This window comes from Marmota flaviventris, chromosome X (genome assembly GCF_047511675.1).
Source record: "Marmota flaviventris isolate mMarFla1 chromosome X, mMarFla1.hap1, whole genome shotgun sequence".
NCBI lineage: Eukaryota > Metazoa > Chordata > Mammalia > Rodentia > Sciuridae > Marmota > Marmota flaviventris.
In genome coordinates this window covers 39,523,785-39,539,366 of record NC_092518.1, presented here as the reverse complement: position 1 = coordinate 39,539,366, position 15,582 = coordinate 39,523,785, and the positions used below count along the sequence as shown (strand labels likewise).

General features: G+C 40.7%; 1 protein-coding gene across 2 annotated transcripts in view; it reads right to left on the bottom strand.

Moving 5' to 3' along the window:
• The window catches only part of Znf157 (zinc finger protein 157), a 40,753-nt gene extending 35,586 nt beyond the window's left edge, over positions 1-5,167 (bottom strand). For both annotated transcript variants that reach the window (XR_011705665.1, XM_027927285.2), the window contains exons 1-2: positions 5,081-5,167; positions 2,520-2,707 (exon numbers count right to left, since the gene is read on the bottom strand). Coding sequence is in view for 1 of the 2 variants with exons in the window: in XM_027927285.2 (XP_027783086.2) it covers positions 2,520-2,597 (78 nt within the window). In the remaining variant the exon portion in view is untranslated. The remainder of the gene's footprint in view (positions 1-2,519; positions 2,708-5,080) is intronic.
• Between the last annotated feature and the right edge of the window lie 10,415 nt (positions 5,168-15,582).

Here is a 15,582-nt window from a genome sequence, read left to right as displayed (position 1 = left end):
CAGCATATATGAGGCCCTGGGTTCCATCCCCAATACTGAAAAACATTTTAAAAAGTAAGGTACAACTACACACATATTAGGGCACTTAAAATCCAGAATACCAACTATACCAAATGCTCATGAGGATATTCAGGAACAGGAACTCTCATTTGTGGTTGGAAAGGATTCAAAATGCTGAAAACCCCTGGAAGACAGTTTGGCAATACTCTTACAAAAGTAAACAAAATCTTACTATAGGGCTGAGGATATAGCTCAGTTGGTAGAGTGCTTGTATAGCATGCACAAAGCCCTGGGTTCAATCCCAGCACCAAAATAAATAAATAAATAAACAAACAAATAAATAAATACAATCTTACCATATAACTCAGCAATTATGCTCCTACTTGTGTAACCAGTTAAGTTGAAAACTTAGGTCCACAAAAACATGCACAAGAATTATCAGAGAAGTTTTATTCATAAATCTCCAAAACCTAGAAACAACCAAGAAGCTCTTCAATATGGGAATGGATAAACAAACTGTGGTACATATATACCATGGAGTACTATTCAGTGGTAAGAAGAAATGAACTATCAGGTCACAAAAACATATGAAGGAACCTTAAATATAAATTACTAAGTGAAAGAACCCAGTCTTAGAGGCGGGAAGGAAAGAGAGGGAGCAAGGGATTAGTAAGGACGGTGGAATGTGATAGACATCATTATCCAAAGTACATGTATGAAGACACAAATTGGTGTCAACATACCTTATATACACCAGGGATATGAAAAATTGTGCTGTATATGTGTAATAAGAATTGTAATGCATTCCACTGTCACTTATTTTTTAAAAAAATCAATAAACAACAACAAAGAACCCAGTCTGAGAAAGCTAAATAGTATATAGTTCCAACTACATTGACATTTTAGAAAAGGTAAAAACTACAGACAACCAGGTGCGCCTGTAATCCCAGTGGCTCGGGAAGCTGAGGTAGAAGGATCAAGAATTCAAAGTCAGCCTCAGCAACAGTGAGGCACTAAGCAGCTCAGTGAGACCCTGTCTCTAAATAACATACAAAATAGGGCTGTGGATGGGGCTCAGTGGTCCAGTGCCCCTGAGTTCAATCCCTAGTACACACACACACAAAAAAAAAAAACTACAGACAAACAAATAATCTGACCCAGTGTGATGGTGCACACCTGTAATCCCAGTGACTTGAGAGGCTAAGTGAAGAGGATTATGAGTTTGAGGGCAGCCTCAGCAACTTACTGAGCTTACTGAGACCCTAAACAACATAGTGAATCCCTGTCTCAAAATTAAAAAAGTAAAAACATCTGGGGATATAGCCCCTGTACCAAATTATCATCACCATCACCACCACCACCACCACCATCATCATCATTATCATCATCATCTGTAATTGCCAGAAGATATTTGGGCAGAAAGAGAAAAAGCTGAAGCACAGGTGACACTGCTTATATGAAACTGGAGGGGCTGGGGATGTGGCTCAAGCAGTAGCATGCTCGCCTGGCATGCGTGAGGCCCGGGTTCGATCCTCAGCACCACATACAAACAAAGATGTTGTGTCCGCCGAAAACTAAAAAATAAATATTAAAAAAATTCTCTCTTTCTTTCTCTCACTCTCTCTCTCTCTCTAAAAAAAAAAAAAAAAAAAAAAAAAAAAAAAAAAACGAAGCTGGAATGCTGGGCTGGGTTTGTGGCTCAGTGGCAGAATGCTTGCCTCCCACATGTGAGGCATTGGGTTCAATCCTCAGCAACACATGAAAATAAATAAACAAAATAATGATATTGTGTCCACACATAACTAAAAAATTTTTTAAAAAAAGAAACTGGAATGCTGGATATATGTCATTAACCTTTTTTTTTTTTTTTTTGGTACGGGAGATTGAACTCAGGGCCACTTGACCACTGAGCCACATCCCCAGCCCTAATTTGTATATTATTTAGAGATAGGGTCTCAGAGTTGCTTAACACCTCGCTTTTGCTGAGGCTGGCTTTGAACTAGTGATCCTCCTGCCTCAGCCTTCCAAGCCCCTGGGATTACAGGCATGCACCACTGTACCCAGCCTTTTATAACATTCTTGAAATGGCAAAATTATTTATTGTATTAGGAGACAGTTTAGTAGTTGCCGGAGGTTAAGGAGGGAGTGGGGATGGGAGGGGAGTGGTCTCGGCTATTAAAGTGTAACATGAGATATCCTTGTGGGATGGATGTCAATATCCTGGTAACGATCTTGTACCAAAGTTTAATAAGATGTTACCATTAGGGGAAACTAGGTAAACAGTACATTGCAATTGAATCTATAATTATTTCAAAATAAAAACGAACTAGAGAAATAATGAAATTTCTTTCATAGAAAAAAGTAGGGGCTGGGGATGTGGCTCAAGTGGTAACCCGCTCGCCTGGCATGCGTGCAGCCCGGGTTCGATCCTCAGCACCACATACAAACAAAGATGTTGTGTCCGCTGAGAACTAAAAAATAAATTAAAAAAAAGAAAAAAGTAGGCTCTTCCTCCTTACCTCAAATGGTCTTCCAAGTTCTCCTGGAATCTGTGCAGGGAACCTCTGTGGTGATTTCCCATTAGCTGGCATGTTCATCCTGGACCTCAGTCCCCCTTCCAAAGCTGGGGAGATGTCCGTATGCAGACAATTCTGCAGCCTCCAGTAAGGTACAAGGCTCAGTGGCTCCACAGAGACATCAAGAAATCCTAAAAGGGACAGTATCCATGTCATCAGTGTTGTTCCACATTCACCCCACAAAATTCAACAACCTCTATTCTGAGTATTATTCAGCATGGATTATGAAAATGATAATGAAATCTGGGATCAAATTAATGGACTTGGAGTCCCTTATCCTTGAGTGGCTCCACAGGGTGCTTCACACTCTACAAGCCAGTCTACTCTTCAATTCCAGATCTGGGTTTGAAGGGAGGGTAGAAGTGGGCCAGAGAATGGTGAAACTCCAAAGGGTAGGTAGAGAAGGGACTTGTTCCTGGGGACCTGGTAGGTGACTGAAGACAGGAGACTTAGCAATCTCAGTGAAAATGAATGGGTAGTCTCTTCTGCCACTTTTTATTATTTTTCCATTTTAACATTTAAAATCTTTCTCCTTCTCTCTTTCTTTCTATTTTTTCTTTTTTTGTATCAGGGGTTGAACTCAGGGGCACTCAACCACTGAGCCACATCCCAGCCCTATTTTGTATTTTATTTAGAGACAGGGTCTCACTCAGTTGCTTAGCAACTTGCCACTGCTGAGGCTGGCATTGAACTCATGATCCTTCTGCTTCAGCCTCCCAAACTGCTGGGATTACATGTGCATCCCCAGACTTTTTATTTTATTTTGAGACAAGGTCTTGCTAAATTGCTGGGGTTGGCCTCAAATTTGAAATCCTCCTGCCTTAGCCCCCCATATTACTAGAATTCCAAGTGTGCATCACCACACCAACTGGAAAAAAAATGTTTTAAAAACTCTCTTAAAAATTCTTCTACAGGGCTGGGGATGTGGCTCAAGCGGTAGCGCGCTCGCCTGGCATGCGTGCAGCCCGGGTTGGATCCTCAGCACCACATACAAACAAAGATGTTGCGTCCGCCGAAAACTAAAAAATAAATATTAAAAATTCTCTCCTCTCTCTCTCTCTTTAAAAAAAATTCTTCTACAGGGGAGTTTGAGTCTCTCCTTTCCAGAAGATGGTAAACATTAATACTGTTATTTATTACATCAGCAAATTAGGGGTGACATGCTGCTACTAATTTATACCCCAAAGGCATCTAGCACAGTTCAACAACCATTACTAATAAAAGCTCAAAATTAGGGAAGAAGAAAATAAGTTAAATATCACAAAAATTACTTATGAAATTGAAACATAGCCCTGAAATATTATACCAAAAAGTAAATGGAACTATTGCCATTGAAATTAGTAAAAAGGGCAGAGGGTGTAGAAGAGTGCATGCTTAGCATATGTGAGACCCTGGGTTCCACTCCTGCATCACAAAAACAAAAAAGAAAAACAGGTAATCCCAGCAACTGAGGAGACTGAGGCCGGAGGATCACAAGCAGGAGGCCAGCCTCAGCCACTTAGAACGTGTCTCAAAAAATAAAAGAGGCTGGGAATGTAGCTCAGTGGTAAAGCACCATGGAATTCAATCCCTAGCACGTGCATGTGCGCACACACACACACACACACACAAAATAGATTCCCGCTATGTCTCAAAAATTGTTTTGTGAGCTCTAGATGAAATAGAGTAAACATTGAGAAGAAATGAAGATGTAGCTTTCTTTGCCAGTGATTTGATTTTATACATAGAAAACTTACCAGACTGCTAAAGGGTTACTAGGATTCACAAGGTACAGTGAAAAGGGGCTGGATTCGAGATAAAATGATAACAGCAGATACTTTTTCCCTATAATAGCAATGAGCAAATGGAAATGGAAGAAAAATCTATTAATAATTATGATAGCAGGAAACATATAAAACATCTAAGAATAAACTTGTTAGAGGAGCTGGGCCTATACAATTAAAATGGTTTAGAAACCTGGACAAATATGGCTGCACATCTGTAATCCCAGATATGGGGGAGACTGAGGCAGGAAGATCAAAATTTTAAGACCAGTATCTACAAGATGGTGAGGCAGTAGCTCAAAATTTAAAAAATAAATAAATAAAAATAAAAAGGGCTGGGGACGTAGCTCAGTGGTAAAGCACCCTGGGTTCAATCTCCAGGAAGAGAAAAAACAATTTTAAAAAATGATGCTTCAAGGGAGCTGAAAGCAGACTACCCCAGAGGCTCCTAACCTTGACCCCCACAGACTCCCATTCACTGGATTCTTTAATTCACCAGCAACTGGCACACAAAACCTTCCAATTTATCCTTCTCAAAATACAACAAAGCCATCACCTCAAAACCACCTGAGAGACTGTCACGCCATATACCCTCATGAACTGGCTTTAGTGCCGCGCGCCGAGACTTAAATGGCCTCTGAGGACCATTTCCGTTTCCTGTCCTCACCCCAGACACTGCACCTTCTAGGACTGTTGGTTTTGCACCCAATCATAAGGGCTGAGAGGTTGCAGTCTACTCACACTTGAACAAGGTGTTACGGATCGGCAGAGACTTTGGCCATGAATGGCGTTATCAGGAGATCAACATGGCCGCGCTAAGTCTTCTCTCCATGAGAGCCGCCATATTCGCGCCCAATTCCGTACAGCGGGCTGTTCCACAGAAGGCGGGATCAAGGGGGGTGTTCAGGTGTAGAAGCCTGGCGAAGGCAGGCTTCCGGTAGACGCTAGACTTTGGAAATGAATTCTGTAGATCGGTACAAAGTTTAGCAAAACAAAGTTGCCTTCCCTTCCGGGAGCATAGGGAGGTGTGTACCCTTAGCTCCCAAGTAGATACATTGAGCAAGAGGGGAAAGGACTCAGAATGGTACAATCCTCTTCTTGGCGCTACCACTGGGATGAGGAGGAGAAGTCAGGTTAAAGCGGTACAGGTTCCCTCATGGGCGATACCATTGGAGAAGAGGGGGGAAGAATCAGGGTGATAAGTCTCCTCTTAATGTGCCACAATTGCCGTAGAGGGGACTTGAATCCCCCTCAATTTCCATTATCCAGATAAGAGGATGGTAGCCAGGAATAATAAAAATAATAGTCTTCCACATGGACAACTAAGGTTTTTCAACAAACTCTCAATAGAAAAATGTTTAGAAAACGTTATAAGAATACTTTTGGTGAAATGTACCTCCAAGGACATATCTCCTCCTCTTGCTGCCAACAAGATACAGCTGATTAGCATCTCCTGTATGTAAATTCAGAAGCTGCTAATGAATTATGGATGTTCTTTATATGTGAACTCCTACACATTCTTCCAAACCTAGTCCAAATATATACTCCTCCAGGAAGCCTTCCCTGATTAGAGGTAGGGGGATATTTTCCCTGCTGAAGTTGTTTCAGAACCAGCAGGTAGGTTATGGCTTAGCTTGGGTATGGATAACTAGCACCCTAAAGACATCTAAATCCTCTCTCTGGGCCGTAGCTCATCATTACCCCCACTTTCTTTGTCCGTCTAGCAGTATTGGTGAGTTGAAAGAAAGACAATGACATCTGTGAGAATACTGCTATAAGGCATACACTTCTACAAAAATTCCCCAAATTCATTGTTGTTGTGACTTCTGCTCAACATCTCAAACCCTGGACTCTATTAACTCATCCACCACCAATGCCTCTGTAAACTGATCTTAAACATGGATCAGGCTAGGCACAGCGGCACATGCCTGTAATCCCAGAGGCTCTGGAGGCTGAAGGAGGAGGATAGTGAGTTTAAAGCCAGCCTCAGCAAATTAGCAAGACCCTAAGCAACTCAGAGAGACCCTGTCTCAAAATAAAGTATTTTTAAAAAGGGGAGGGATGTGGCTTAGTGGTTAAGTGCCCTGGGTCCAATCCCCAGTACAAGAAAAAAAAATGTATTAACTCCCCAACACCTATGTCTATCAATGATTCCTGCATTTTCATTTTGAATCCAAACTTGTGTGTGTGTGTGTATGTATGTATGTATGTATGCATGTCAGGATTGAATTCATAAGCACTCTACCACTAAGCTATGCCCCCAGGCCATTTTATTTTTTATTCTCTGACAGGGTATCACTTAAGTTCCTCAGATTGGCCACAAATTGTGATCCTCCTGCCTCAGCCTCCTGAGTTGCTGGGATTACAGGCTTGTATCACTGTAACAAGCCAAATCCAAGCTTCTTGTTATGGTTTGAATCTGGAATGGCCATCCAAATTTGCATGTGCTCAGAAGTGAGGCTTTGGGGGAATAACAAGATCATGAGAGTTCTGACCTCATTAGTGGATTAATCCATTGATGGCTGAATGGACTACTGTGAAGTGGAAACTAGTTGAAGGAATCAGGTCACTTGGGTCGTGCCCTGGAAAGATTTATCTTCTCTCTCACCCCTGAAACCTTTGTACCTGTGAGCCAAAATATATCTTTCCTCCTCTAAGTTGTTTTTCTAAACATTTGCCAAAGCAACAAAAGGCTGACTACCACACTTCTGCTTGCTAACTCTTCTTTTATAGATTGAGAGACTGGATATCTATTAATTTTCCACTAACAATCCTTCTCAAAGCCTCTGTGTTCTAAATCTCAACTATGGAGCCAGGGTTAATTCTTCTGCCATCAAAGTCCTTCTGATTAGATATCCAAACCCATCACTTTAACAAATGCCTGAGTTAAAGTTCAAACCAGAGGGACAATGATGTTTTTAAACTAACAGAAGCTCAGGGTAAGGAACTGGCCCAGAGAGCCATTAACAGTAAAAATGTATTCATACTAGAAGACTTCTTACAGGCTTATGTTTGCTACCTATGAAACAAGATGGTTTCTGGAAAAATCATTAACAGAAATTTATAGACAAAACCAGGGAGACTGATGATGGAAAAATTAATATTTTATTTTTTGTTTTGGTACTGGGAATTGAACTCAGGGACACTCAACAACTGAACCGTATCCCCAGCCCTATTTTGTATTTTATTTAGAGACAGGGTCTTACTGAGTTGCTTAGTACCTCTCTGTTGCTGAGGCTGGCTTTGAACTTGTGATCCTTCTATCTCAGCCTCCTGAGTCACTGGGATTACAGGTGTGTGCCAAGGCACCTGGTGAAAAATTAATATTTTCTTAGAATATAGACTTGGCATAGTTACTGGAGGCCCCAGGTCTCAAGGTCAGAAATTATGATACATCAGCCTAGGTCTGTATCTCTCTTTCTCTCTCTCTCTCATATCCCCATTCCAGGGTAAACCAGCCACTGTGTCATAAGGTCATTCAGATGGCTTTTTTGTTCTGTGGTAGGGATATAACCTAAGGCCCTGTATATGCTAAGCAAGCGTTCTGCCACCAAACTACATTCCCAGACCTCAAAGGGCCTTTGGAGAGGCCCTTGTACCAAGCATTCCTGTTAATAGCCAGTAGGGAACTGAGGCCCTTAGCCAACAGCATTTTTTTTTTATAACAGCTACTGAACCCAGGGGCCCTTAACCACTGAGCAACAGCCCCAGCCTTTTTTATTTTTTTGAGACAGGGTCTCTCTGAGTTGCTTAGGGTCTTGCTAAGTTGCTGAGGCTGGCTTTGAACTTTTGGTCCTCCTGTCTCAGTCTCCATACCCAGCCACCAATAGCTAGTCAAATAAAGCAGCTTAGAAGTGAAAAACCTTATGAGAGACCCTAAGACAGAACCACCCAGGTAAGCCAAATTCTTTATACCACAGAAACTGAGATAATAATATTTGTTGTTTTAAGTTTCTATGTTTGGGGATTGTTTGTTATGCAGCAATAGATAGCTAGTATAGGTATTTGTTTCATTAAAGTCTTGGTATTTTGTTCATTAAGAATTTATTGCTGGGGCTGGGGTTTTGGCTCAGTGGTAGAGTGCTCGCCTAGCACGTGCAAGGTGCTTGATTCGATCCTCAACGCCATATATAAATAAATAAAATAAAGGTATAAATAAATAAAGGACTGGGGATGTAGCTCAGTGGTAAAGCACCCCTTAATTCAATCCCCAGTACCAAAAAAAAAAAGAATTATTAAAAAAGAATTTACTGCATTAATTTTGACTTTTGAAAATATTGCTTCAAATATCTTTAAATTTTGCACTCATAAATTCACTTTCCTCTCTCTAGTCTTAGTGAGCCTAGCATAGGACACTTGCTCTCTAAAATCACAGACTATATATTGTCCTGTGTGAAATGATTGGTAAAAATAAAAAAATCCCACTCTTACCTGGAGGATTTAATCCACTTTGATATAGAGAAACAGCCTTGATTTTCAACCCAGGTACAGAGCTTCTGATAATGGATAACTGAAGCCAATATTTCATATCTGGCTTTACTTTGGTATTTCTTTTTTCTTTCTTTCTTTTTTTTTTCTTTTTGTACCAGGGATTGAACTCAGGCACTTGACCACTGAGCCACATCCCCAGCCCTATTTTGTATTTTTATTTAGAGACAGGGTCTCACTCAGTTGCTTAGTGCCTCGCCATTGCTGAGGCTGGCTTTGAACTTGCAATCCTCCTGTCTCAGCCTCTTGAGCTACTGGGATTACAGGTATGTGCCACCATGCCTGGCTACTTTGGTATTTCTAAAGAGAAGTGACCTTGAGTCTACTTCACATCCTAGACCTAATGTTGACACTTTTACATACCAAACTGTTTTATTTTGGGCTCACTGAAAATATTGCTTCAGTTAAGTGTTACCTAAACTCTATATCTGCTTAAAGCACTCCTACACTCTATAGTAATCCCATTTCTTTTTGGTGACACTAAGGTATGAACCATCTCTATTTGCCTAGGACTGAGGGGTTTACTTGGACAAGGTCAGTTTCAATGCTAAAAACAGGAAAGTCTTGGGCAAACTGGAAAAAAATTAGTCATCCTAGATGAGACATCCCAGTTTTGTGAGGTTTGGTCTCCCTTGCTGCAGCAGACCAATAAGCCCATTTTATTTATTCTATGTATGTGACCCTGGTGGTATCAAGGTCATTAATGTTGGAAAAACTCACAAAGGTCAACATTTTTTTTTATCATTGTCTTTTTTTATGTGTATGTGGTATCTGGGATTGAACTGAGGGGTGTTCTACCACTGAGCTACATCCCCAACCTTTTTATTTTATATTTTGAGACAGGGTCTCACTAAATTGTTTAGGTTCTAAGTTGCTGAGGTTGGCCTTAAATTTGCAATCCTCCTACCTCAGCCTCCCAAGTAGCTAGGATTACAGGTATGTGCCACTGACCTCATTTTTATTATTATTATGATTATTTCAGTTTTTCTTTTATGAGTCTTTTTAAAAAATATATACTAAGGATTGAACCCTGGCAATAGAGGTCAATTTTGAGATCACTCCTGGTATACATTGATGGTGGAAAAATTAACACATCTGGATCTGATTCTGTATTAGAGAGACATTGGTGAGGGAATAGTTAATTGAAAGTTGAGTGCTAAGTCATACCAGAAATTATGTGATGGTGGAAATGTTATCGGAGCAGTTCTAGATTTGAGGTCAGACTAAAGCAACATGGGATTTAAAGTTGGTCCAAAGGTGGTAGAAATGTTAACAGGGACCCAGATTTTAGATTTTGACAAGGAAGTCATTGATAATGGATTAGGTAATAAATGGTCAAGTTCAAGGGCTAACCAGGTGAGCAGAGGTTATGGAAGAGTTAATAGAAACCAGCAATTTGAGATCTGATGTCTAGACCCTAAAGGGTTGAGGACAGATGATGCAGTTGGCCAATGGCTGTGTATGGGAGGTGGGATCTGGTTTCTGGTTTCTGGTGGCCAATGAGATGAAGCAGCAGTCTGTTACTAGGGAGAAGCCCCTGTTGCTATGTGGAGGGGCCTGAGTTGCTACAAATAGCCAATGACTGCAGAAGTTGGGCTTCATTCTCTTCAGCCTATAGTAGGTAATAGCTGGCTATTAGTAGAAACTAACCCCTGTTGCCATGTGAAGTGAGGCAGCCAGAATGTAGCCTGAGAAGCTGTAGACAGAAGGCGCAGCTGCTAGTGGCTGAGTATAGAAATCTGATTCTTGTCTTCACAATAAATATGAAGTTCCCTGCTCTATAAATCGTCAGAGGTCCCCATTGTCACATGCAGGGATGGGGCAGGACATTGCCTGAAGGGGTACAGATAGATAGCCCAGTTAGCCAAGCCCAGGGTGAGGGAAGGGTAAGTGGGTGGGGTAAAGCCTAAAGTTGCATTGGATGGATGGCACAGCTGGCCAATGGCTCTATGTAGGAGAGAGGTTGTAGTCTCTAGGACCAATGAAGTGCTGACATCCCTATCACTGGGCAGAAATAATTTTGCTGTTCCAAATTAGTCTCCCCTCCTGTAGCCATGGATTTTGCAACCATGGATTCAACCAACCTCGGATCAAATATTTGAGGAAAAAAAAAAATGCTGCATCTGTACCGTATATCACAGAGTTTTTTTTCTTGCTATCATTCCCTAAATGATACCGTTTAACAACTAATCATAGTGTTTACACTGATTAGGCATTATAAGTAATTTATAGATGACAAAATATCTAGGAAGATGCATGTAGATTATTTGAAAGTACTACCAACGGGTTGGGTTTGTGGCTCAGTGGTAGAGCACTTGCCTCGCATGCGGGAGGCACTGGATTTGATCCTCAGCACCACATAAAAAATTAATAAAATAAAGTTAAAAAAAAGAAAGAAAATGCAAAAAGAAAAGAAATTACTGCCACATTTTCTGTAAGGGACCTGAGCATCCGGGGATTCTGGTATGGGGGAGTGAGTTGTGAGGGGGGGCGGTGAGTTCCTGGAATGAACTCTGCAGTCACCAAGGGAAAGCTGTACATCAGTAAAAATTAAACATTTCCTGCCTGGAGACTCTAAATTGCTTTGACGCAGAGCAGCAGCCTCCATTTTCAACCCAGGTAGAGGAGCTGGAAGAGATTCAATGTGGGGCTGCAGACAGATGATACATTAAAGAGAAACAGATAAAGAACCAAGTGAAATTAATATATTTTGCTTAAGCTACATAACCAACACATTATTTCAAAATTAATTCATAGATACCTCACATTAATTTTGTGGTAATGAGTCTGTGAAATTAGACGTATGTTTTTCACTGGTGGTGAACCCCAATTTGCATGCATAATTTTCATCAGAAATATTTCATCTGTACTTAAATTTCATAAAATTTACAGTTGAAAATGAAAATTTACATTCAAAAATTGATCCAAATATACTTTAAAATTTTTGCAATAATTGAATTGAGTATTTAAAATTTATTAAAACAAATGAATATTTAAATTAAATTCTTCCATCTCAATAGCCTCATTTCAAATGTTCAACAGTCACATATGATGCTGTGTCTGCTGGATTCCATAATACAATTCATGACAATATGCCATGGATGTTGGTCATATATGCTACTGTGAAATATGTATTTGGTTTTTGTCCCTATTTTCATATATATATATATATATATATATATATATATATATATATATATATATATATTCTCCTCCTCTAATGGAGTAACTACCACTTTACAGTTCATATTCTAAGGCATCTTTTAATTTTTTACTACCCAATATTTGGGAAAGTATTCCTTTACAGGCTTAAAAATTTAGTCGGGTGCCGTGGTGGTCACCTATAATCCCAATGGCTCAGGAGGCTGAGGCAGGAGGATTGGGAGTTCAAAGCCAGCCTCAGCAAAAGCGAGGCACTTAGCAACTCAGTGAGACCCCATCTCTAAATAAAATACAAAATAGGGCTGGGGATGTGGCTTAGTAGTTGAGTGCCCCTGAGTTCAATCCCCAGTATCAATCAATCAATCAATCAATCAATAAAATAAACCTTAATACACAGAACAGCACATAGCATACACTTATTCTTTTCCAACTGGACATTTTCTCAGTTTGAACAACTTGTCCACATCCACGCACAGGGTTCCAGTTCATTTATTTTAAATCCTGGAAGACATTTCACAGAATGGCCTTAATACAATGTCTCCATACAATTCCCCCAAAGACAGATCTGATTTTTATGTTGTTTCTAGTCTTTTCCTCTTACAAACAGCAAGTCAGTAAAGCAAGAACAAAGGTCAGGCAGTTGTAGATAGATGAATGGGGTCAGCTCAGGAAGAAGGAAGTTGAATAGGGCTGGGAAAAAGGAAGAGGAATGGAATGTTAATACCTTCCGGACACATCCCCCTCACTCTTGGCCAAAGTCACCTGCTTCTGGGGTATTGGAATGTTAATACCTTCCTGACCCTTCACCCTCCCGCAACCACTAACCAGAAAGTCACCTTCTGGGGAAATTGTCCCTTAATGCGTTTTCCCCAGACAGCTTTCCCTGAATTGCCCACCTGGGCGAGGATAAAGGGAGGGATTGTGAGAATTAAAAAAAAAAAAAAAAAAAAAAACTGGAAATTATAAGAAGGACAAGATTCACCCACTCCCATGGACACTCAGCTCTGTGGGGAAGTCTGTGTTACTATTCTTTAAATAAAACTTTTTGGGCTGGGGCTGTGGCTCAGTGGGAGAGCACTTGCCTTGCAAGTGTGAGGCACTGGGTTAGATCCTCAGCACCACATTTTAAAAAATTGATAAATAAAATTTAAAAAGGTAAAAACCAAAACAAAAGAAACTTGTTTTCTCCACTTTCCTCAGCATTTCCAGGGAAGCAGAACTCGACACTGGTAACCGGTGGTAATATCGGAAGAGAAGAGATGTCTCCAAAGAAGGGTCTGGTCCCGAGGAGTTCCTGGAGAGAGGGGGGAACCTGACTCTGGACCTGCAGGGATCTTGGTGTTAGGGTAGATGGTGCAAATATCCCCATGAGACACAGCTCTGAGTTCATCAAAGGTTTACTGACAGAGAATATCTGCCAGGCTGCCCTTTTGCAAGGCGCAGCAGCCTGCTTGGGAAAAAAAGCCTCTTAACTATATAGTCATGTACAATGGAGCAGTTAAAAAATAGTTTAGGTAGTTAGGAACTCTTTGGGGGCGGCCAAATGAGAAGGTCATGCCTGGGTGGGCAGGTGCTGATTTTCACAAAATGGAGTTACTTACTTTGGCCTAAGGACCTAATACTTGGCAGACGTGATGGAAAATAATTTCAGTATGCATCAGTCAAAGGCACAGACAGAGGTTTATTTAGGAAAGTAATACATATACAAGGAAGAATGGGGGCAGTCTCAAGACACAGACACCTTTGGGGTAAAGTGAAGAAAATCATTCACGGGAGAATGCAGACTATACCCAGAGGGAGAGACAGACTTTTCCCGATTTCCTGACACACAGCTCCTAAAACCTGTGGATTCTCCAAAGTAGTGAAAGTATCTTTTGTATGCCAATGGGATGACTGGAGGCTGGGGGCACTAGCTCTGTTTCAGATAGGGGCTGGTCACCAGAAAGATGTAGGCAGGATTAGGGGGTTGAGACTTTCAACCCCTCCCTACCTTCCTAGGAGATGAAAGGAACTGAAGGATAAATTGGTCACCAATGGCCAAAGATTTATTTTTTAGTTTTGTTTAGGTGGACACAATATTTTTATTTATTTTTTTTAATGTAGTGCTGAGAATTGAATCCAGTGCCTCATGCATGCTAGGCAAGCGCGCTACCACTTGAGCCACATCCCCAGCCCTGGCCAAAGATTTATTGACTGTGCTTATATAATGAAGCCTCCATAAAAACACAAAAGGACTGAGTTCCAGGAGCCTCCAGATAGCTGCACACATAGAGGTTTCTAGAGCAAACACAGAAGCTCTGTGTCTTGCTAGGTGCATCTCTTTAATCTGGTGTTTATTTATATAATTTCTTGGTGTGTATGGCGTTGGGATTTAAACTCAGAGCTTTTTGGATACCACTCAAGTACTCTACTATTAAGCTACATCCGCAGCCCCATCTGTATCTTTGTAATATCCTTTATAACGAATGAGTAAGCAAGCCAGGTACCATAGACCACACCTTTAATTCCAGCAACGTAGGAAACTGAGGCAGGAGAATCACAAGCTCAAGACCAGCCTCATCAACTCACTGAGACCCTAATAAAAAATAAAAAGGGCTGGGGATGTAGCTCAGTGGTAAAACACCCCTGGGTTCAATTCCCAGTACCACAAAGAATAAAAATCTTAAAATGATGGGCTGTGGTTGTGGCTCAGTGGTAGAGCACTTTCCTAGCATTTTTGAGGCACTGGGTTCAATCCTCAGCACCACGTAAAACTAAATAAATAAAATAAAGATATAAAAAATACAATAACATTATTTTTTTAAAAAATAAAAATGGGGCTGGGAATGTAGTTCAGATGGTAGAGTGCTTGCCTCACATACACAAGTCCCTGGGTTCAATCTCCAGCACCACAAAAAAAATTTTTTTAAATGAATAAATGAGTAAGCATAAGTATTTCCCTGAGTTTTGTGAGATACTCTAGCTATTTTATTTATTCATTTATTCACTCATTCATTTATTTTTCAGTCCTAGGGATTGAACCCAGAGGCATCTACCAATGAGCTGCATCCCCAGACTTTTTCTTATTTATTTTGAGACATTTCTTATTTATCTTGCTAAGTTGCCCAGGCTGGCCTCCAACTTGTAATCATCTTGTCTCAGCCTCCCAAGTCACTGACTAACAGGTGTATGCCACCCCACCCCCTTGCTCTAAAAGATTAAATGAATGCTAGGAGGGCATCCTGGAAACCAGATTTGTACCTGGTCAGTCAGAAGCACAGTTAAAACAATATGAGGGGGCTGGGGATATGGCTCAAGTGGTAGCGCGCTCACCTGGCATGTGTGCGGCCCAGGTTCGATCCTCAGCACCACATACAAAGATGTTGTGTCTGCTGAAAACTAAAAAATAAACATCAAAAAACTCTCTCTCTTTCTCTCTCTCTCTCTCTCTCAAAAAAAAAAAAAAAAAACAATATGAGGGCTGGGGTTGTGACTCAGTGGTAGAGTGCTTGCCTAGCACACGTGAGGCCCTGGGTTCAATCCTCAGCACCACATAAAAATGAAGTAAAGATATTGTGTTCACCTACAACTAAAAAAAAATAAATATTAAAAAA